At 43.1% G+C, this 24,685-nt stretch overlaps 1 protein-coding gene and 1 pseudogene across 1 annotated transcript in view; one reads left to right on the forward strand and one right to left on the reverse strand.

Annotated features, from left to right (window-relative positions):
- The window catches only part of ADAM12 (ADAM metallopeptidase domain 12), a 277,330-nt gene that overhangs the window by 146,991 nt on the left and 105,654 nt on the right, over window positions 1-24,685 (forward strand). The window contains exon 6 of the mRNA XM_066621438.1: window positions 11,209-11,392. Coding sequence (XP_066477535.1) covers window positions 11,209-11,392 — 184 coding nt within the window. The remainder of the gene's footprint in view (window positions 1-11,208; window positions 11,393-24,685) is intronic.
- Window positions 493-609, reverse strand: LOC136646109 (5S ribosomal RNA; annotated as a pseudogene).

Raw genomic sequence — 24,685 nt, forward strand, 5'->3', positions numbered from 1 at the left:
CTGCCTCCTGCAGCCTGATTACTGCAAGAGGTAGGAGCCTGGAAAGCCAGGGCAACAACTTGGTGTGTGTGTCTGTGTGTCTGTGTGTCTGTGTGTCTGTGTGAAAGTGACCACCAAGGTGAGGCTGTGGGGGGTGGAGCACATTGGCTGCCTGCCTTGAACAAATTTACCCAGTCGAATTTGGAGCATTGTACTCCATAGAACAATTAAGGAAGGGAGGGGTGATTACATGTTTTCATCAAAGTGTGGCCTTCCTTGCCTGTGGATCTGTAGCCTCTTGCCATCAATCCCAAAAATGATCTGGCTCTTGGTGTCCAAGCAGGCACCTAGCACCAAGTACATATGAACAAATGTGTGTCCCTTGTGTGCCTTGAATTAAAAGGAACTAAGAGAAATAAAATATTGGCCATGTAACACCTGGGAGACCTGAAGCTTTTTGCCATCAGTGCAATTGATGGTTGGCAACGTTCAGTCTCGAAAGACTATGGTATAAGCCTACAGCACCTGGTATTCCCCAGCGGTCTCCCATCCAAGTACTAACCAGGCCTGACCCTGCTTAGCTTCCAAGATCAGATGAGATCGGGCATGTGCAGGGTAACAGTTGCAATTCTAAAGTCACATTTTTGGCCTTCGTGATGCTCTCCTAACAGGCACACAGCACCACATACACATGTATACATGCATGTCAAGCATTGTATGTTCAAATAAAAAGATATTAAAATGTTGTTAGATAATGTGTGTTTGGAGGCATTCCAATACATGAGCTCGGAGAGTAAACAGAATGTGATCCTGCCCACCTCCAACCTTATCACAAATTTGCCATCCATTGTAGTTTTCATCTAGGTAACTTTTTGTTCTGATCTGTGAACTCATGGCAGGATCTGACTGGCTTCTAGGATGTAGTGTTTTCAGAGCCAGTACTAGAGCTGAAGCAAAGGTGTATGTACTAGGCAGGATACAACTCTGGAAGCTTGAGACAGCCAGCCCAGTAGTTCCAGTGTTAGCTTCCTTATGTCACTGGGTAAATGCAAACATTTCCATGGCGAAAGATGTGACACTTAACATTAGCATTGAGCTGTTTGTTAACAAAAGTTTCATTTAGTTTAGTGTTGTGTTCAGGAAACAAAACTAAATTAAGCACATTCAGTAATTTTCCAGTCAGCTGCGAAAAGCAAAGGCAAAATGGATTTCTGTACTATGGACAGACACTGGTTAGAAAGTTATTACTGTATATACTTGGCAACCTTAGGAGCTGCAGTTTGTTCAATGGGCCACTCCAATTCATTTTCTTGCATTGCAATTGGCATTGCAAAATATTTTCAGACAAGCAAGATTTTGGCCAAGTGTCTATTTTTTATTCAGATTTTTTTGGATGACTATTTGCAATACCATAGTGATATTGTCAAGCAGCATAATGATGAACAAGGACACTGATGTATTCAACACGTGATCTTTTTGATCCCTTTCAGTGTGTGTTTGAGCCTTGACCTAAAGAGCATTATATGGTGGGATGGCATTTTGGAAATGGAGATTCAGTAGCTCCTTCCTTAGAGTTCATTAAATTCCTGCTTTGGCGGCCAAGATTGCCCCCCAGTAGGTAGCTGTATGTAATGTATTTTTTCAGATAGCAGCATCTGTTGCTTTAGCCCTCTAAATTCATTCCGCAGCCTGGTGGCAATATGCCGGAATAAATTGAAGTTTTACTATTACCATTGGTTTGAATCAGCTTTTGGGGGCAGCTGCTGAGGGCACTACTGATCTCTGACACCCAATCCTATCCAAACCAACTGTGCTGCAATGCAGTGGCACTGAAATGGCTGCCGCTATATCCAGCACAGGCAACAAGTCTGCTGGAGGACTCCTCTAGGTAAGGGGGCTTTTGTCCCCCTTGCCCCGGGGAAAGCCCCAGCAGCTGCTTTGGGCTACTGGGTACTGCACCAGCAATATTACTGGTCCTGGAAGAGGGATAGGATCAGGTCTGAGGGAGAATAGGATCTGGCGGCAGCCTCTGCCACCACCCCTGCTCCCCTCCTGGGTGCAGTCTGCCCACCCCCTACCATGTCACCACCCTCCCCACTCCGTTTTGTCCCCTCTCTGCCCTCCCCACCCTGGAACATCTCCTCATCACTCATTAGTGAACTTATTGTGCCTCGAGCCTCTCCAGCCAGCACATAGGTCTGGGGCCTGCCTCTACTCAGCTGCCGCAAAGTGTTTTCCAGCACATTTGTGACAGCCGTTTGCCAGGGCAGTGCACCAGAGACTGGGGCTGTGGACTGGGTATATTTGGCTGCCCAACTACTTCTATGCTTATAGGCTTCCTGGGGTGGTGGTGGTATGACCTCTCAGAGTCCACCCAGTTAGGCGAGGACCTATAGAGGACATTTTACAAGTGTCCCCTGGAGGCAGTCCTGGAACCTGTAGACACCCACTTTCATTCATTTAAAATCAATACAATTGTGAGTGTACCCAGGAGCCAGTCTGGAACCTAGACACCCATATACATTTAAAGTCAATACGAGTCATATGATTTTGTTCAGAATTGCAACCTTGGTATCAAAATTCAGTACAAAAATGTCTCCTCCATCTTACTTGACCCTTTGGAGCACTGTAGCCAAAAGAAAAACTGCAATCCTATAAACACTTACTTCCGAGTAAATCCCAATGAAACTTACTTCCAAGTAAGCGTGTTGAGGATTACACTGTCAGTCAACTGTAGGCCCTCAGATTGGCACAGATGTTTTTGTACATGCTTCAAAAGTCAGACTGAGTCTGAGCAAACATGAGGGCATTTCTACAAAGATTTTTCTCTGCAGACTTATTAGAAAAATCCACTTAAATGCGATTGTTGCTAAGCCCTTCTCTTTGCTTTCCCTCTTTTTCTTCTTCATCGTCTGTACGTAAAGCTTTTGCTGATAACACAATTACAGTACCTTGACTCCCAAGTGCTGGACAGTTAATCGTATTAGTATTTTCAGTCACAGTGTAACTCCATCCATAGCTTCTGCACAGAGGATACCCAGCAATGAGCAGTCATGCTGGATAAATATGTGAAAGGATTAACTTGCCTAACTAAGTGTCTCTGGATGTGGGTGATATGTACATCCATTGCTCTGGAACAGATCCGCAGCCTGCCAGTAGTAATACTGTAGGTATTACCTGAAGGTAAAACATTCTGTTTTGTAGAATGAAACTAATTCATCTTAATGGGAGATACATTTGGACTCCTCTATGTTGTTACTTCCAGACCAAGGTTATTAGTTGCTGCCTTGCATGTTCTACCCTTTGCTGGTATTCAGATTATTTTTAAACCATCCAATCCTAACTTAACTTTCCAGCGTTGTTGCAGCCATGCCAACAGGGTGTGCACTGCATTGTGCGGTGGGGGGGGCAGTCATGGAGGACTCCTGAAGGTAAGGGAATGTTTGTTCCCTTACCACAGGGCTGTATTGGTACTAGAAAATTGGTTAAGATTGGGCTGTTAGGATATTTAGGGAGCAAACATGCTGAAAAGAAATAATACCATTAAGGGTGCTCAAGTTCCCACCTAGGATTTTACGTTCACGTCAGGGATGGCATATAAATAGTCAATAGTAATTGACCCAAGCAAAACTTCCTATAGATCCAATGCAACGACAATGCAATTGGATCTTGCCTTGACATGACTGCCCTCATTCACATCACAGCCATGCCCCGTTTCTAGAAGAAGAAGAAATGTGTCAGAAAAATTTGACACTGGTATGTGGATGTGTCATGTGGTATGGTTGGTACACATGATAAAAGGCTTAACATGTACTCATGCTCCCCTGTGGAATGTCACCACATGGAAGCAATTTTTTGTTGTCTCTACACATGGACTGGAACTTATGAAGTGGCCCTAAGATTGCTTGGCTGCAGTCATTATTATCCCCCTAAGCAGTGAAGAATGGAAAAGCTTTGTGGGATGGGTTTGTGGGTTCCAACTGCTGAACATTTATTACAGTTTCTCCTTCACCAACCATTGCAGGCTACTTGAAAGCACAGTCTGCCCTAAAGGGGAGGAGAAGGCTGGCAGGAAAGAAGGTAGGCAGAAAAGAAGCAAGGAAGGAACATTCTTCTCCCATGTCTAAAAAATACTATCCATATTCTTAGATATATTCCCTTTAACATCAAAAAGTGTTATTTGGAATGCCTAACTTGTGATTCAATTGTCTTTCTAGAAATCAAGTATATTCATTACCTTGCTCTTTCTTTGATGTACCCAAAGCAACATGTATTTCTATTGTACATAATGTTCCAAAACACACTTACTTGGAAATAACTTTCATTACAAGCAATATAAACTTACATAAATGCTCTTTTCCTGAGAAAGAGGAATTCTCAGTATGCTTGTGTGACATTTGCATTATATTGAAGTGGGAGAAATTCCCCTTTGAGAGGAAAGGAAGAAAAATATGTGGGTGTGCTCGAATAGAGCCTGTTTGAGGAAAGTGTGCCATGAAAATGCAGTAATTGCTTTATTTTATTTGCATCAAATTCTAAATGTTGAGAAAAAAATTGCCTGATACAAACATTCATAACTACACCTCCAAAAGAAGAGAATAATTGTTTTCAGATAACTGCATTTTTAGGATGCTGTGTTTGGCAAACACCACAGCCAAAGCAAGTGGTGCATAGCAAAAGTAATTTGGTAAGGAAAAAAAATTGTGAGAAAATGCAGAGCTTGTCAAATTAATATGTATTTGATAAACCTTATCTTATTGTAAACAGCCCATAAGCCATGAGCTATATGTGAAAGGGGAGGGGAAGATTTTTTTTTTTTTTACAAAATAAAGTGAGACTAAAGGATCAGGCAATGAAAAAGGCAGCAGTAGTTTTGACTCAGGCCATGCAGAGCACAAATGAATACAAGAGCCAGTCAGAATCTTATCAACCACATCAGTAATGAACTGACATAATAAGATCAATAATGTAAATTCCTAAAAAGGGACAATTACTTTAAGAGACTAATAACATGCAGGATTTGTTGAGGCGAAATTCCAGATTGACTAATGACGTCCAATCTCATATAGGAATTTTCCTTTTGAAACTTTCTGTTGCACAATACTATAAAAACTTTGTCTGCTATAGAATGCCCTGGAGCCCTCACTTCTGTTACCCTTGGCGAGGACCACATGCCATCTCTTGTGTTGAATCTGGTTGAAGGTCTTCTTGGTAGGGAGGAAAACTGTGAGAGCTCCTGGCTTGTTAAAATGTCAGGTTCCAAAATTGTCTGCATGCCAGCTATTTGGGGTGAATTTCCCTTCTCTGCAGCTTTGGAGACAAAAACAAATAGCAATAAACAACAAATCGCACATAGCTTCCCATGAAATAAACCTGTTCTCCATGCGCTGCACCATTTTATCTGCTATTTCTTAGTTTAGACTTGTGGTGGTGGTGGTCAAGTATGTGGTGCATTTTCTCTCTTTACATTTGTTCTAAAAGGTTATTTTTGCTGCTAAAGATATTTTGTTGTTATGAAAATGTCTCCTCAGTTCTTCTCCCAAGATTTATGGCTACTTGCAGCATAATCAGTAAAGACATAAAAATCAACACACTAAAAACTAGCGGTCAGAACCACCACCCCTGAAAAACATACCTCAAAGCCAATAGCCTGAAACTGAGGTCCTGATCCTATGCTGCCACTGCATTGTCAGAATGTGCGTTCTGGAGACACAGCATGCTTTACGGCCATTGCAAAATGTATTTACTATAGAGCACAGGCCAAATGCCACCGCAAACTGTAAACGACACCTGCCAGATAACAGTGGTCACTGTGGGAGCCCTGGCACTGGTAAGATGGAGAAGGGGCAGAACTGAGAGAGAAAGGAAGACGTCAGAGGAATGGGTCAAGGTTAGGAAGGGAGGAGCAGGGAGGTGGGTTGAGGGCAGAATGGGTGGTTATTGGCAGCGGCAAACTCCGCCAATATCCTATCCCACTTCCCTGCCTCAATTCACCTAAGTCCGCTCAGACTTGCACCAACAAAATAGCTGGCGTAGATCAATTGGAGCAGCGGAGGCCAGGGGAACAAATATTATCTCAAGGAGGCCTCCAGGACTTTCGTTGGATCGGGCTGAGTCAATTTGTCATTTGATGGAGTATAACCATTTTCTTATACCTGCCATGAGAGTTATTTCCTGCATACCCTTCTGCCTAATGATTAGGAAGGAATTTCATGATTCCAAGTTTCCCAATTCCCTCTGTGTTGAATCTGCAGATTATTTTATGACTTGGTAATGCTAAATGGGAAGGCAGAAGGAACTGCTTAGGAACAGTAATGAACTGAAGTCTGTGAGCTGTAGACACCATGGTGGTTAAGGTTAACCTCCTGTTTAAATTCCTTGCTGCTGTGAACAAGACAAGTGTTCACATGAATGATATTATCCTTTGGGGTCACTATAGCCTTGTAGTGAATCTGTGAATCCACAAAACAAACTGTAGAAATTAGTTTAAATCTTGAATTTGTTCTTAGGGTATAGTGTAACTTTAAAAAAAAATCCACTCTAGTCCTCATAAAAATATAAGTCTAAAAACCAAAGCTTATAGTATAGCTGACAATTAATATTTCCTGACGATCAATAAATAAAATGAAACCATGCTATGCAGGTATATATCTTTCCACTAGATTAAGACATGGCATGTACATTTTGATCATTGTTTGGGGACTATAAAAGCTGTGAACATGTAAAAAAATTCCCATGTCATAAATCAAGAATCCTGTCTTTGCTCTTGACTTTAGTAGCCTCCAGAGATAAGTAAATAATTATTTCTAGGAAAAGATACTACAATTGTTTTATTAAGCTCCCTTGTAAAGCTATCAGTTTTGGGACAAAAGAAAATATGTGGTCCAAAAGACAGTGTTTACTCAATGTCTGCCTACTCAGATGCAGTAGGTTGTCCTTGCAAGCATCCATTAAAGCAGGGGTGCCCAAACCCCTTACATTTTCACTAAGAAGGAGTAAAATTATAAAAGAAGCTGTAGGAAATTAAAAAGCTGATCCCCAGAGCCATTTTATTTAATATTCCAATTCAGAAGGTAACAACGGCTTTTAAACAATGGGCACAACACTTTACAATTATTTCTGTTGGCTTTTAAGGAAAGAGTAAATGTTAGCTACCTTTACTTGATACAACTTGTTTCATGGTGCAAAAGGTGCAAAAGAGAGCGACTAAGATGATTACTGGGCTGGGGCACCTTCCTTATAAGGAAAGGCTACAGTATTTGGGCCTCTTCAACCTAGAAAAGAGACGCCTGAGGGGGGACATGATTGAAACATACAAAATTATGCAGGGGATGGACAGAGTGGATAGAGAGATGCTCTTTACACTCTCACATAATACCAGAACCAGGGGAAATCCACTAAAATTGAGTGTTGGGAGAGTTAGAACAGACAAAAGAAAATATTTCTTTACTCAGCGTGTGGTTGGTCTGTGGAACTCCTTGCCACAGGATGTGGTTACGGCATCTGGCCTGGATGCCTTTAAAAGGGTATTGGACAAGTTTCTGGAGGAAAAATCCTTTATGGGTTACAAGCCATGATGTGTATGTGCAACCTCCTGATTTTAGAAATGGGCTATGTCAGAATGCCAGATGCAAGGGAGGGCACCAGGATGAGGTCTCTTGTTATCTGGTGTGCTCCCTGGGGCATTTGGTGGTCTGCTGTGAGATACAGGAAGCTGGACTAGATGGGTCTATGGCATGATCCAGTGGGGCTGTTCTTATGTTCATATCTGTGATGTAGCAGTGGCAGTGAAGGAAAGGCTGGCCTTGCTTTGTGCAAGGCCTTTTATAGGCCTTGAGCTATTGCAAGACCTTCATTCATATAAGTTCCATCTCTAACATACTCATTTATGTAAATTTTTTCAAATTTATAATGTAAACTAATTCTTTTGCGCCCCCTGGCCCCTGACAGTGTCAGAGAAATGATGTGGCCCTCCTGTCTCAAAGTTTGGACACCCCTGCTTTAAAGCATAAGTAGACATCCTGCTGGATCAAAAGAGTTAATCTCCTCTAGTATCCTGTTTCCAACACTGGAGAGTCAGGAAAATATAAGAACAGGGCATAAGGACAATAACTCCCCCTCCCCGATTGTTTGTTCTTGGCATTTGGTTTTCTCATGCATAAGAAATGTCAGTGTAAATGGGACACCCTTGTGGACAGCTCTTGGTCACTATTGATTGTGTCTTTGTAGGGTCCGATACAAATGGATCTTTGCCCATGTGATAACAGCCCCTATAAGGATGATGATCATTTGGAATGCTTGTAGAAACCCTCTGTAAATTGCTCCTCCTTGTCCAGCATTAGCTTGTGAATTTGGTTCCCAAAGGGTCCCAGGTCTGTTACAATAAAGCAACTGATGCTCCTGATCCATCAATCCCATCATTGTTGTCATGCTACTAGACTTGATGTTTTTATGTCTATATCAGGTTTGAATAGTTGTCTTTAGAAATAGGAGACAGTGGCAGGTTCTGAGAAGGCTTCCTGGGCAACAATGGACAACAATGGAAGCAGCAGAACTTCTTAAGGACCTGGGCTGATTGGATAGGCTCTCTAATGAACATGAATCTTTGAACCCACGCCTGATCTGGCTATCCCCTGACATCAGGATGACGAGATGCAATAGAGGACACGGTGCCTATACCTTTAATCAATGTAGAGAAGAGGAAATTTTGGTAGGTGCAGCTCAATATGTACCTGCCAACATCTCTTCTTCATTACAATGGTTAAAAGTATAGGCACTGTGTCCTCCACTGCATCTGGTCACCCTGCCTGACATGGACCCCAGCTGCAAACCTGTGAACCATTTCTTGGGAGTAAGCACCATTGAATTTAGTGGGACTGACTCTGAAATAAATCAGTACAAGTCCAAGCTACATGGAACATTGGTAAAGATTTAGCCTGTGTGCTACTACCAGCATCTGACCAGGGATGGGAACTCAAATCAGGTGACTTGAGTTTGAGTCATGAAAATCAGCATTTTTCACTGACTTGAGTACACTTGTGCCGATGACTCGGGAATTGACTCGAGTTTGGAGCCACTGACTCAGCACTCAGTCTCCACATATGCAGACTCAAGTCTGTCTATGTCTGTCTGGGTGTGCTTGCTTACTTTTTTCATGGCATGAAAGACCTCATAAGGCCATCATTCAGACTGGGCAAGCAGCAGGGAGATTCCAGCCAGGAGGCAGAGAAGAGTTAATGTTTGGAAGCGGGAAAGGGGAAGCAGGAGTAGGCTCTCTTACCCATCTCTGACCCATCTCTTACCCATCGGTTCCTCCATCTCTGAAGGAACCAATGATCATTGGATTAAGGTCTGATTTGTTTCTTTGGATGCGGGATGGCAGGAGGAGGAGCTCAAGGAGGTTCTTGCCTTGGAATTGGCTGGAGAAACCCAGGGGAAAAGGAGGTGGGGAAGGGGGAGAGGTTCATAGCAATCATGCTTTCCAACTGCATGGCTGCTGTGAGCTCCATTTTAACTTGGAAGGAGGTAGCTCCGTTGAGTGACCAGCACAAATTGAACTACTTTTGAGTAGAGCTGCCAAGGATTGGGTCGTCCTGGTAAGCCTCACAGCTGCTGCACGTGACACTACTCCCTCTTGTCGTTTCTCTCCCTGCTCCCATGCAGTTTGTCCCATCCCTCCCACCTTGTTTACAGATGGAATGGGGACAGCAGGGGAGTGTTTAAAGAGAACTCACACACACACACACACACACACCTCACCAGCAGCAGCTCTATTTTTTTCCCATGGAATTGCAGCTTGCTTTTTAAAGGGAAAGACTTGTGACTTAAGTCTTTTTGAGTTGCCAAAATGCTCTGGGTGACTTGGAAAGTGCCCTGTTATGATTCGTTTTTGAGTTGAGTCACTGACTTACCTATTACTGCATCTGACCAAAGGAAGGAACTAAAAGATAAGCAGCCAGATTTGCAAAGAGACCTCTTGAACAGTAGTAAACTAGATTTTATCATCAGTCCTGATTCCTATCAGCTTGCTCTCTGAGCAACAAGGGCATATGTTTCTCACTATTCTGTCCTAACTACTGCTTTATATCCATGCAGCCTGGCCATTTTCTTAGCACCTCGCTCTCCTGACTTGGCATGTACAGCGTCTGACACCTAGGTACTCAGTCATCTTCAACTGGAAAAGTAACTGCTGTTGTGCGCTCAGTATCTGTAGCACATAGCATTTTGAGGAACAGAAATGAAAGGAGGTCATATCCAGTTTTAAGCTTTTGGCAATGCAACTATAATTACATATATTGGAATGTGGCCACTTTAGAAAAGCAATGGGACTTAATACTGCTTCTGAAGATGCTTTCTGCAGAGGATTCAGTTAAGCTTTGTAATACCCCATTGAGAGAGCGAAGTGTTATCCCTGTCTTGCAGAAGAAGAAGCAGGTGTGCCATAGAGCTGATTTGTACTGTGCTTCCAGAAACACTGAAGTGATGGGTTTTTGGAAGAAATGCAGAAATTGGTATCTGATTTAGTACAATAATAGCACAAGCAAAGAGAGGAGGGTAGCACCAAAAAGGACAAAAGAATTAAGTAGGTGAAGGAAACACATTTATTAACGGTCCCAACATGTTTTGGGCTTGTTCTCTTCATCAGCAGTCAGAAAATCTTAGCATGTACAACAATAGGTTATGACAGAATGGGCTCCAAAGGAGCTACAACTATTTGCTGGGGAGATTGTGGCAAAATTCAAACTGCACCAGGGCTTTGGTACGAGTGGGGACTGCCTGCATTCCTTCCAGCGGTAGATAATATTCTGTATCTGCAACAACAGATTCCCAAGTCATAGAAGAAAACTCAGCAGCATCTGTTCTCTATCCCCACTTTTTCTGAGAGTTGGATGTTTTAAAGATGACCTTTTACAGTTTGTTCTCTTGTGATGAGAGTGCCCTCAGGGACTTACATTATTTCCATTTATTAATTTTTTTGTTGGGAATTTTTCCTCAAGCAAGCACACTGCAAATGCCCTGAGCAGTGGTAGTACACACAGCTATATAATATAATTTGGCACTAAACCCAAGGGTTTACAGAAAGAGAAATAATATCTTCAAAATGAACATTTGATCTAAATTTATGCTACTCTTCCATATTGATTGAAAAACTGTCACTTATTTGGGAACCAAGCATGAAAAAAGTCTACACTGTAAAATAATATATCATTTATGTCTTTTATATCACAGGGGACTTATTTTATTTGATGTTAAAGCCTATATTTTGGAGCCCCTAGCAGATGCTGGAATTGAGCACATCATCTACCGAGCAGTGAACCTAAAATTAGCCTCAGGTTCTTGTGGCCATCATCACAACATCTCAGGAATCACACTGGAGGATACCACGCAGTCTACTCAGATGTTTACCAGCAGGGTAGGTGGAATTAATAGATTTTGGTGTTTGACCATTTAAAAAATCAATTTAAATAAAACTAATGCCAAGTTTACATAACTGAAGTGAGATCCTGGTCAAAGTGGTAATATGTTTTCTTAAAAAAGCAAGACAGGAGAAAACAGAAATACTTCATACATTCTGAATTAGTTGTAATTCCATCAAGAAAACAAAATTAAAACATTCAAGGTAGTCACCAATCATTGATCAGGCAAAGAAATACAGAGGAATTTATGCCTCGACAGTGCCTTAAATAAATATTTTGCAACATTTGATGAGCGGTACTCATTTCTCCTGTCCAACAAGTACCAGACCAAGTCTGTATCTGAACCATGAAAGTTTTCCAGGAATGGATATAGAAATTGATGGCGTAAATCAATATTGTATAGTGGGTACAATACAAAAGTACATGGGTCAAGGACTCTTTTGAGGTCAGGTCGCAAGAACATGACTGTGAACTCTCCAGTGGTCTATTAAATCTTGCTCTTACTGCATTTGTAGGTAAGATATTAAACCTACGCAGCGTAAAGGCTCTACGAATCTGAGGTGAACACATGAACGATAGATCGCTTGAATGCAAATCAGAGGGCCATGAAAGACCAATATAGAACAAGACTTACAGGCTGCAGCTTGCAAGTCCTGTTTCTCTATATCAAATAGTTGGGTCCGAATAAGGTTGTAAGCCGTAGACATGGGTAATCCTCCTATCAGATCAGGTGGAGTATTTTGGAGCTGGGAGCTGGAGTATTTTGTGAAATAAAGTAAGACCAGGGGAAAAAGAAACATCAGCAAGAATATTGGAGAGCATGGTGTTCTGATTTACCTCAAAACCGACCCTTAGCCAAAGTCTCAAGAATCTCAGCCAGGCCAGTGTTTCAATTTTATGCAGAGCAGCTTCGAGGCACAATGCTGCACAAGGGACACAGTGAGGTACCGCAAAGATTTTATAGAGGAATCTGGATTAAACACGTTCTACTAGAGTGGAAATGGCTGAAATCCAGATAGGGGTACCAATCAGCAATCGTGCCAGAACCTTGGACTTAAAGATCTGCACCTGCTGCTGGGATATAAGAGTTGCCCCAGGTGTCAAAAAACTGCAAAGTAGCATGAACTAATAAATTGCTTGAGTTACTAGCAGCCTGGCGATGAGGTGACCAAGTATGCCTGTGGTGAAACAGAATTCCCAGGTACTTCGTAGCAATGATTTGGGAAGCAAACAAGACTCACAGTCAAGTTGCTTGATGTGGTGCAAGAACAGAAACAGTGAGGAGTCAGAGAGGCAGAATGAAGAGACAGCAGGCAGGTTTCAAAAGTAGAGTGTAGGGAGGGAAGCTTGTTTTACCAGCTGCCCTCTGGCCTTTTATTCATTCTCTTCTAATGAAGCAATACAAAAGTTGCTAGCAGCTACTGATTAAAACACTGTAGACAGCACATCCCTAAGATATGAACGCTTCTGCATTCTAAACTACTATCTTATCCTGTTTACCAGTTCCTCATGCCTTAGCAGACGCATGGCTCCATTCTCAAGGTTTGCCTCTGGGGGGGGGGAATAGGTTTGCCTGCTGGTTGCCATGTCTGCTAAGGCAGATGTTGCTATGCATAATTACTACAGTACTTGAAAACCTTAACCTGTTTGATTACCTTCCCACCAAAGGATCAAGAGGTAGGTTTCCATTGGGAACTGAAAACCACTATTTTAGACTTCTCAAAGTTTAATTGCAATTTATTGGAAGTTAGGTATTTAATACACGAGTTGATTAAACGCTTCAAACCAATTTTCGTACGGGACAATAGCAGCATATCATCTGTGTACAACTGAAGGGGGAACGATAAATTACCTAATTTAGGAGGATGGACGTCAACTGAGGACAAATGAAGAGCCAGATCATTAATGAATATGTTAAACAGCGTAGGGGCTAAGACACATCCTTGTTTGACTCCTAAATTAGTAGGAATTGGGGCCAAAAGTTTCCCACATGGTGTTAATTTAACACAGCAGCTAGTCTCCGAGTAGAGCTTCCTGATTAAGAGAAGGAGTCTCTTGTCCAGACCTAAATTGTCCAGTTTTAGCCAAAGCAGCTCCCTGCCAACCGTGTCAAATGCGCCTTTTAAATCCAGGTAGGCAGCATAAAGATGGAAATTTTTAGATTTGGCATACTTAGTGACTAAATGGGATAGGGCTAAACAGTTACCCAAAATAGATTTACCAAAATAGATTGTACCAAAACAAAATAGATTGTTGATGCGCAAATTCAATAGCCTCTCTAAGTTGGCTTCTCAGTTTAAAATAGCATGGAGGTGGAACTGAAGCCCCTGATTCTTTGAAAGTTCTGAAAAACTTTCTAATTTGATCCCTAAAAAGGGATCACATGAGACTACATTTGCCCCACTCTTTTTAGGGCCCAAGTTCTGAGATGGGGATCGTTTTAAGGCAGAGATAAATAATTCTAAAAAGGCTTCAAACTTGGCAATAAAATCAGAAGGGGTCTTTGACGATAAAAAAGTATCTGCCAAGTCAGAAAATCGTAAATTTTTAAAAATCCTTAAAGATGTTTCATCCCAGAGAATTTTGGGGTGAGATACACTAAAAAGGGAAGGCATATCTTGAGGAGAAGAAGAAAGGGTGATCGTGAGCAGCAAAACATATCTAAGGGGGAGGTGATCGCTAACCATTTTGGGACAGGGAGCCATTTAGTTATTTGATTTTTCTCTGTAAACCACTTTGTGATCACTTGGTCCTTTGATTTGCGTTCAAACAGACAGTAATAGAGGAGATCTAAGTCATCCATGGAGTTGCAAATTTGTGAAAAGATGACATGATCTGGACTGGTTCTTGCATTCAGGTCCCCAAAAATAAGAATTTTGACTCCCACAAATCTGCGTTCCAGATCTCCCATAATCTGATTGAAATATTTCTATTGGTGCTTCCGAGAGGCTTTGGTTTGTGATGGTGGAATATAAATATTGGCTATCAAAACGTCCCAGGGCAACGATGACACTTTGACAACCTGTATCTTACAGTAACTATCAGACATAAAAATAAAATCATTTGGGAAATGCGATAGAGACAGGACTGCCAGCCCGCCTGAGGGACGGCCTTTGGCTTGAGACTTAGTTGCTGGTAAGGAAATACATTATACTCTTCTAGAGTAATAGGACGGACTATCCAAGTTTCTTGGAGACAAATTATATCATATTTTTTAAGAAAAGGTATGAAATCAGGGGCCTTGAGCTTAGAAGCCTAGCTCGCCACATTCCAAGAAAGAAATCTGGCCAAATTGGTATCTGTTGGAGTAGGTGGTTCTGTCAGTCAATCCCTGTAATCTAAAGGGTCAGAACTAATTGTGAGGGGCATCTTGAGAACATCAGATTGCGAGGGAATTGAATGTCTGGGAGTCTGTGGGGAAGTTGGAGGTAACCCCGACAAAAAGCCAGGGACTTGCTGATGGTATGCAATAGTATGGGTAACAGGGCTAATGGAATCATTTAGGCCGGGATCTGGGAGAAGGGTTTCTATTTCTAGATGCAGAGAATTCTGATAAACATCATGAAGTGGGCGGAAATACTCAGAAAGATCTGCTTTAAGATCAGCTAGACAATCAATTATTTTTTTCCTTCCTTCCTTCGGCAAGTCCTTTATAGTTTGTACAGCCTTTAGATCAATCACAAGTTCGTCTGATTCCAGTTGATCCAATAATGCACTAATGTGTGATGCAACATTATTACATGTCTCTACAGTAGTTGCTGTAGGATCTCCTTCTAACATAGCAACAGATGTAGGGTGGGGAAGATGATGTAGGTCAGGACCTTCCTTCACATTATGCCTGTTTGATTGAGATGGATTCATAAGGACTGGAGAATCCATTATGGACAGTTGGGCTTTAGGTAGAAGCTCCTGAGAACAGGCGGTTTCTTTGAACTGTCCTTCTTCTTCCAACCTCCTCTCTTCAGAATTCATGAGTAATTCTTCTCTTACCTTCTCCAACACATTAATGACCCTCTGTTGTTCAAAGTAAGGAAGTTGTTTTTTAGCTAACACCGCTCCACTGATGATGTCCTCTTCCTCAGGGTCAAGACTTAGCAAAAAGGCTTCAATAGTGCCCTTGGAAGCTGATCCCTTGGTTGGAGGCATTCCCTCTCTACTATTTTGTCTGTAGTCCCCTTGTCTAATCAAGGATGGCATGCAGGGAAGTGGCATAACTGCCTTTTCGAGATGGATTCCATGAGCTACATCTACCACAATCTCCTCTAGCTCTACCATTTCTACAGAAGGAACTCCTATCAGCATCCTATCGTTAGCAGGAGGCATTCTCACACTGGTTTTATGTCTTTTGTTCTCTTGTTTACTGAAGGGCCAGGTGAGGGATGGAGGCACAACTGCCTTTTCAGGTAGGGTAGCATGGGCTGCAGTAGCCGATGCATCTGCCTTTATCATCTCTGCCTTTATCATCTCCACTGACGAAGCCCTTTTCAAAGATCCAGCACCAGTCCTAAGTTTAGCAAGGGATCTCTCTAGATCAGGGGTGCTCACACTTTTTTGGCTCGAGAGCTACTTTGAAACCCAGCAAGGCCCGGAGATCTACCAGAGTTTTTTTTTACAATGTTCGCACCATCATAACATATAACATTTATGTGTACAATGTATGTTGTGTACCTTGAGCCCCACTGAGTATAACAGGACTTACTCCTGAGTAGACATGCCTAGGATTAGGCTGTGAGGCTGCAATCCTAGCCACACTTACCTGGGAGTAAGCCCCATTGAGTACAATGGGCCTTACTCCCGGCGTTTCCTCCCAGAGGCACCTGAAGGGGGGTCGGCACTCCGCGATCTACTCATTTTGCCTCGCGATCTACCGGTAGATCGTGATCCACCTATTGAGCACCCCTGCTCTAGATGGTGAGTTATTTCCTCCAGCTCGTCAGTGGCTGCTTTAATTGAGCTCTCAGAGATAGATCGTGTCAGCTGCTCTTCCTGTGAATTAGTATTGCATTTCTCCAAAAGTTTATCAGTTGCCTCAGTTCTTGGTTGGATGCTAGCGTTTACTAGCCTTGGCATTCTTACTGTAACAGGTGGGGATGTTAATTTCCCATTTCCAGATAAAGGTGATACCCGGCCTGTGTCCGTAAAAACTCTCTTAGCCACTATGTCAAATGTGCTCAAAAAGTTCCTCATTCTAATGAGCATCAAGGGAATAGTTGGAGTTGTAAATTCCATCAACAGCCTGGTTTTAGAGGGAGATCCTGATAGTTTTTCAATAGATCCCAAATCAATTTGATTAAATTCCAGCCTCAGCAGCCTGGCGAAGGAGTCCAAAACTTGTCGTCTGGTGGACCATCGATTAGAATTCCAGAAATTGTACCATATCTCCAAGATTACTTGCTCAGTTAATAGGCGGTGAGTAGTTATTGTTTCCCCTCCCCTGCCTTCCAAGGCAGTAAACTTAGCGGATCTATGCTCGAGTCTAGGCGATTCCCTCCCATTTCTCGCACACAGCTGATCTTGCAATTGCTGTAACTCCGCAAAGCATTTGTTAAAGCCTTCCTGCAGGGTATGAACTCGTGTTGTCACATATTTGATTTCCCTGAGAACAGCCAGAAGTGTCCTTCCAGTCAAAGTACAATGCTGCCCCATCAAAGACAACAAACAACATCAAACCCTCCTTCCCTTCACAGGGCTTCACAATCTTTAGCAGTTGTTTTCCTCTTTTGGACAGAGGAAAAAGGTGAGGTAGCTGTACTCTGTCCCTTATCCAGCCACTGGCAATTGGGGAAGGAGAAGGATAGTTTTCCTCTAAGACAGCATTATCCTCATCAACAGCTGTAAGCAGCTCCGATTCCAGCACAGTAAAAATATTTGATGAGGCAAAATTAGTAATTTCAGTCATTGACTCATGCCAAGAAACAAAGTCGTTCAGACGAAGCTGTTTAGATGCTTTATTTGGGGAGTCCTGGCCAGCGGAAGCTCTAGTTCTCTTCTTCTTCTTCCCCATTATGTTCTGCCCGAGATTGCAGAGTAATCCGATGCAATCCTCAGTCTGTAGGACTTGAAGGTCAATAAAAACAGCAGAACCTTAATAAGCAATCCTTGTCAAAAAAGGATGTAAAAGACCCACGTAGAGAACCACGTCCTAACAACTGTAAACTGGGGGAGAATTAAGACACTTTTCTATTGTTGAAATGTTAGCTGGCAGCCATCTTCCTCCAGAGCCTTGGATGCGAAGCGATGAGGGGAACTCAGGAGACAGCTGCTGACCGTCTTGGAAGCCTTGTCTGAGACTGGGAACAGTGGCACAAGCCCCTGGGCTAAGACCCACAGGCAAAGAGCCCTTTGACTCTTGCCCTTCGGCTCGTGCCAAAGGCTCGCGCCTCTGGAAGCCATGCGGTGAAATCGTATACCTGCCAACGAGGAGGAGGAGGAGAGCAGTCAGTCAGTCAGTCCCCCAGCAGGTCAGCAGGCTTGCAGGCTCCACCCCCTGCAGGCCAGTCCCTCAGCTGAGCTTAATGGGCCCTTCCAGACACTGACTCTCGAGAGTGTTAGTTGTAAAATGGCTGTTATCCTATGTTATATATTTGTCTATGCGTCTTTCTCAGCTACTCCAATCACTTTGTTCCCACTGCAGTGGGATGTCTGAGAAGTTGCATTTTTTAGATGAGTTTATACAACTGCATATGTGAGGGTATAGGGCTAAAGACATTATTTCCTCATTTGCTAGTCTTTTTCTGTTCGGCAAGTGGACAAATATGTCCTGGTAATGTGATACCTGTGCCCATTGCCATTGCAGTTACAAACGCCGTTTTCAGGAAAGTAGAACAAATGGTGACTCTTTCAAAAAGTGAATTATTTTGTTGCTTACTTATATGTTTGTTGGGGGGGGGGCATCAATGGATATGAAGCTTTATATAGACAGAAAAGACCAGTGGCATTGGTAGGGGGATACAGGCCACACCAGGTTACGTGCACGGGGGGACGGTGTGTGACATCACCACTGACAAAAATTATTAAAATCATGGTTCTTAGGAATAATACCATCGTGTTATATATCAATCAATGTGTAATTTCATGCAGAATGCAATGAAACAAACTGTGTTAAAATATCTCTATTCTATCAAAGGTTATAGCCAAAAATCCAGTGGGGCAGGGCAATAATGCATTGCCATACCCACAGCCCAGGGGGTTGCCATGCCCCCTGCATGGGAGGAGGTCCATCATGGGGGTGATACTTTGGCTTCCCTGACCGGGTGATGCAAATTCTAGCGATGCCACTGGAAAAGACTGATCCCTGCCTTGTAGGATTTCCAGTCTTGCAACTTTACAGAGGGAGACAATAGTGGGTGGGGAGGGGGAGGGGGATGGAAGGGGAAGCATATGCTATTGTTTCAGTTACACATACTCATTAGGTAACTTTGCTGGTAAACTATTGTTGTTGGCAACCTTCAGTCTCGGACGACTGTGGTATCACGCTGTGGATGGTGGTTCTGGCACAGCGTCTAGTGTGGCTGAAAAGGCCGATTCGGGAGTGACAATCCCTTCCACACTGGGAGCAAGTGTAGTGTGTCCCTGGTCTGTCTCCCTGGCTGTGGGCCTTCCTTCTTTGCCTCAGACTGTTGGCCAAGTGTCTCTTCAAACTGGGAAAGACCATGCTGCACAGCCTGCCTCCAAGCGGGCCGCTCAGGGGCCAGGGTTTCCCACCTGTTGAGGTCCACTCCTAAGGCCTTCAGATCCCTCTTGCAGATGTCCTTGTATCGCAGCTGTGGTCTACCTGTAGGGCGCTTTCCTTGCACGAGTTCTCCATAGAGGAGATCCTTTGGGATCCGGCCATCATCCATTCTCACAACATGACCGAGCCAACGCAGGCGTCTCTGTTTCAGCAGTGCATACATGCTAGGGATTCCAGCATGTTCCAGGACTGTGTTGTTTGGAACTTTGTCCTGCCAGGTGATGCCGAGGATGCGTCGGAGGCAGCGCATGTGGAAAGCGTTCAGTTTCCTCTCCTGTTGTGAGCGAAGAGTCCATGACTCGCTGCAGTACAGAAGTGTACTCAGGACGCAAGCTCTTTAGACCTGGATCTTGGTATGTTCTGTCAGCTTCTTGTTGGACCAGACTCTCTTTGTGAGTCTGGAAAACGTGGTAGCTGCTTTACCGATCCGTTTGTTTAGCTCGGTATACAAATGACAACTGCAGGAACCCAGAAAACACTACCTATGAGGCAAGCCTCACAGAATGCCCCTAGTACTTACTTCTCAGTAAACCTGTGAAGGATTGCACTTCTAGATAGCTGTTCCAGGAGGCATTGTATGTAGTCAGAACCGGTTCTCAGCACTGAACTACTATCGCTAGTAATATCTCTTGGCTTTGTGTAGAGAAGTGCACTTGAATCAAAATGCCTGTCTAGATAATGAGAGTTTGATGTAATGAAATGGAAAGAAGTTTGAGCATATGGAACAAATACCACCATAGATTTAAATACACAGTGAGGCCCATTTGAGATGTGCAGTTGCTCTGTGGCAAAATGCATCCTTGACTCACATCTATGACTGTTAGCACACATAGGCATTGCAGCCTACATTGCAGCCAACATTCATTGCAATTTGGGAGTTTATTTGTGGCGAAAGCTGTGCTAATCCCTCTTTTAGTGCAGTGGATCATCCTCTGGCAAACTTCTTGTCTGCACATATCCCAGTAGCACTTTCCGACTGAAAGGGGCAGGAGTTTTCCCTGAAGGTTCGCTCTTCTGATGGCAGAGAACATCCTGATTCGGACGTACAATGTGATTCACCTCTTCAGCTTTCACAGGGAAGTTTTTTTTTACTCTGTTACAGGGAATCAGAAAATTAAAATTGCCTCACAACTGCTGACACCATCAGCAGCAAGTGGCTGAAAGTTTTGAAAAGAAGGAATTGTCTAAACTTTAATCCAGTTGCTAATGAGAAGGGCAGAAACAAATGGAACAAGTAAATGGGCTCTCACTGTACTGAGAAAGCTGCTCCTCTGTCTTACGCTGATAGCCTTTTGCCCTGGCAGCCTTAGAGAGGCGTGAATGAAAAGTCATCTTGAGACTAGAACTCAGTTATGAGAGAGAAGCAGTGGGATTGGGTAACTAGAAGAAAAGCAGAATTAAGTAGTCATTGCTTAGCCCGAGGTCACACAGAAATCATATTAATTTATTGATTTTATTTATTTAAAAAATTATTAATTTGATGCAATTAAGTTTTTAAATGTATTTTTTTATTTCCTTTTTTCTTGGAGGGACCATGTCCCATTTGCCCTCACGGACAAGCCTCCACTGTGATGGAGGAAATGTATTTGCATTAGATTAGCATTTGTTCTTCACTACATAATGTGTTAACACTTCTAAAATCCATTTTACTGTTTTATGTGCTGAGGTTATATCACTAGATTGTGAACTGGGCTTATTCCTTGAAAGTACATGAGTCTCTGTACGAAAAGATTGTATTTACAATTTCTCTGATAAAAGGTACTCTTGTTAACATTTTAAAAAGATTTCTACAGATGGTATGAATTTCTGGTTGAATGGGAAAGATCGTTATTTTTTTCGAGGCACTGACATTTCAGTATAGGATTCAATCATTTTATTGATAGTAACAGGTAAGGTTGTTGAAAAAGGACTGCAGTTCTGTGCCTGTGTGGGGAATAAATCCAATTGAACAGATCTGAGAAGAGATTCATAGGATTTAGCCCAAAGTCAGCTTTCCCTAATCTGGCAAAATAGAGAGCCATGAACAGTTTAAAATGTATATGTTACCTCAGCCTACAGTAAATCCCTTGTCAACACATTCCGTGTATTTAAAGTCCCATTCATGTTCTGCATTTAATGAACTCTGGAGAAGAAAAGCTGTTAGTGATTTTTTTCTCATATAAATAGTATCGTTCAAAAAGAAGTAATTTTAGATTACTTTTATAAAAGAAAAATCGCTATTGCCATGTTGATGTGTTTTCATCTTTGGAGAAGAGGAATTTATTTTAAATCTTTTGCCTACATTTTTGGCAGAGGTGGTTCAAAAGTGATTTGGAATGTACCATGTAGGAAGCTGCTATCCAGCAGGGAAAAAAGCTCACTGCTTGCTGAGCTCACACAAGCCCTTAGGTGCACCTGAAGGGACTCTCTTGATCATAGCCATATATCTGTCTTGAGAGAGATTAGAATAGAAGCTACATTAAACACTTGGTCAGTTGAAATTCATTGTCAAGATAAAGGACCTACACACAGGTTCTTTTCTAACTAAAGTCTTGATGCTTGGATTGCAAGGCAGCAGGTTACACAGCCAAGATTTTTCTGTTATACCAAAAGGCATGCTCTGGTCAAGAGAGACCAGAGGGCTGGTACCCCTGGGGGCTGGGGGATAAGAATAGGCCCTCAGTTTGGCTGTACTTGTCATAAGAGGCGACTAAACAGCCACCAGGTAGATGGGACTAGACAGCCTGGGAAGGCAGCTCATCTGAGAGAAGGAAAACTCTGATCCCAAACCTCCACTGCCTTGTGGCTACATCCAGTTATGGAAAAGGCTTCAGGAGTCAACCTCAAGGCAAAATCCGGAGCTGGAGTCCCTGAGGCTGAACACAGTCACGTTCTGGCAACTCCTGCGACGCCGCTGGAACCAACCGTATTGGCTTCTGCCTTTCCATTGGACCATTCCAGTGACATGGAGAGGGGGGATTTGCTGCTTGGGTAACAGTCTATCCTCCATATCTACTTTACCCAGGCTTTGCGCACTGTAGAGGACACCCTGTTCCAGAACTACCATTCAGAGCACGATACCATAGTCTTCCGAGACTGAAGGATGCCAACATGAGGTCAAGAGAACTCTGTATGCTCAAATGCATGCATGGAGTTCCTCTGCCAACAAGGATTTTCATATTCAAATTAGTGAAAGGACCTGGTCTCTATGTATGCTCTACTTATTTGCTCTGATTCAACTCCTCTGTATTAATTCATTCCCAAGTTGAATGGGAAATGCTTCCGCCAAAAAGGGGAACTCCACTCCAGGATAACTTGTTCCAAAATAAATCCTGGCAAACTAGACAAAACAAATCAAGGACAACTTTAAACAAGACCACAAATTAATTCAACAGTTTGTTAAAAGAGTTTTAAAATGTGAATATTAGTGGTAAAACGATAATCTTCAGTATTTGGTTCTGCTCCATAGGTGGAAACAGGAAACCAGGAAATGCATAGCAGCCACTTAAAAGCTATTTTACCGCATTGTATATTGGCTCCATGAAGAGGTGGTTTCCTGTCGGTTTCAATTACCTGGTAAACTCAACATTATGACCCTCCCCTTGCAGTTTATCTTAGAAAGGTAGACAAGTAGCAGTGTGCCATGGTTTTACCATGTGGTTGGTATTACAGATAGTTGGCTCTCTATGTGATGTCACCCATCATGTGTTCAGCAACTTCTCAGCAGTACTTTCTGGTTTCTTCCCATCTCTTTTGACTCTAGGTTAACCAATATAGTCCTGAACAAACAATGAAGTAACTTGGTGGTGACAGAGTTATCCTCTTGGAGCCTGAGGCAGCATACCAAATGATTACCAGATAACGTTGCCAGCCTCTGCGCCTCCAGGGGCAAACCTCCCCAGCCCCGTGCCCAGGGGCAAAGGTTCGTGATAGTGCCCCCACAAGCTGTCGCTGTCCCCCACATAGAAATCCACCGCCGCCTCACCTGAGGCTCATGGAGCCTCGTGCAACCCAAGGCTGCTTCAGGGAAGTCTCTCTGAGATTCCCCGACACTATCAACTGTGCTTCCAGGAAACTGGAAGCACAATTTCCGACCCGTTGGGAGCCTCAGAGAGGCTTCTGCAGGGTCCTCCAGCCTTGCACTCAGGGTATTTGCCCCATAGAATACAATGGGAGGTTTGCAGCTGTGTGCCTCCCACCACTCCCTAAATTTTAAAAGAAAGAGGGGGCAGAGTGAAAAAGAACTGTCAACCCTCTGCTACCATTATGGGGGTGGGAGTGTTCTTGCCCTGCCCCACCATCACGTGAGCAAGAGTGGGACAATCTTGGCAGCCCATTAGCGAGGTTGGTGCTGAGAGCAGCTAGCTGGATCCCCCGCCTCACCAAACACACATGAAGAGTGCCTCAAGGTTTTGATCCACACACCCCTGCCCATTGTGCAGTCTGAGATTAGCTGGTTGCCTTCAGGAGCCAGCTAGGAATATTTAGCTACTCACCTGGTTGGTTTTGGTGGTTGTTTGGTTGTTTTGTTTTTGTCTACCCAAGATGTGTTTTTTTGAGTACAAGTCTTTTTTAGCCAGGGTGGTCACATTTGGCAGATATACTGCTGCAAGCAGGGAACTTTTCATTTGTAACCTGGAGTAAGCAGGAATTAGAGGAGGAACCAGTATCGATCCCTAGATGCTGTCTGGCTCCATAGGCTGGCTGGCCTGATAGGTAATTCCTCCAGTTTAGATTGCAAAATCAACCACAGGGGCTTTCCAGCTTGGGGGAGGTGATGCCATTCCTCTTCCTTGACCGCCTTTGGGGTTGGCAGAGAAGTTTGGTCTGTTAACAGATGGTATATGCAACTTTGAATCTTGGTGGGAATGCACAAAGTGGGAATAGACAGTGGTTGTTGTCTCTTCTAGTAGAAGCCTGCACTGAAAGAGGGAAGGAGTGATTCAGGGCTGTTATAGGATTTTGACTGCCTTCATTGAATAAATGTGACTGATTCATCTTCCAAATGCTTTTTCTTTTGTGTTTTTTGGGAGTGTGAGATCAAATGTGGAGGAGAGGCAATCTGTGGGCTAGGGCTCCATTTCCTCATCCTTTTCCAATCCAAGGAGTGGGAGGAGGAGCAGTGGAAGTGAGTGGGTGGGCAGAGGTAGATGCCCGCCACCAATCTGCTGCCTCAGGCAACTGCATCAATCAGCCTCATGGGTGGGCTGGCCCTGAATGATGAAGCAAGAGACCTAGAATAATTTTAAGGCGTTGTTTACTCTTTGCGTTCACGTAATTTGTAAATATGTTATGTTACTTAATTATTTCATTTTTACAGTCTTGGATGAATAAGGAAGTTGATTGCAATATGATAGGGATTAGCTGTGCTATCCAAGCACTGAGAAGAGATAATTAGGTGTACAGGCTGAGACTAATTATTCGTGTCGGTTCCATTCCAAGCACTCACGTGGATTAAAAAAAAAACGAACTATAGCAAATCAGTTTAAAAAACAAAGTTTCTTTGCTCCAGTGATTGAAAAACAGCCTTGCTGACCTTTTGACTTTAAGATAAGAGTCATTAAGAAGACAATCTATC

The sequence above is a fragment of the Tiliqua scincoides genome, chromosome 3 (genome assembly GCF_035046505.1).
Source record: "Tiliqua scincoides isolate rTilSci1 chromosome 3, rTilSci1.hap2, whole genome shotgun sequence".
Lineage (NCBI taxonomy): Eukaryota > Metazoa > Chordata > Lepidosauria > Squamata > Scincidae > Tiliqua > Tiliqua scincoides.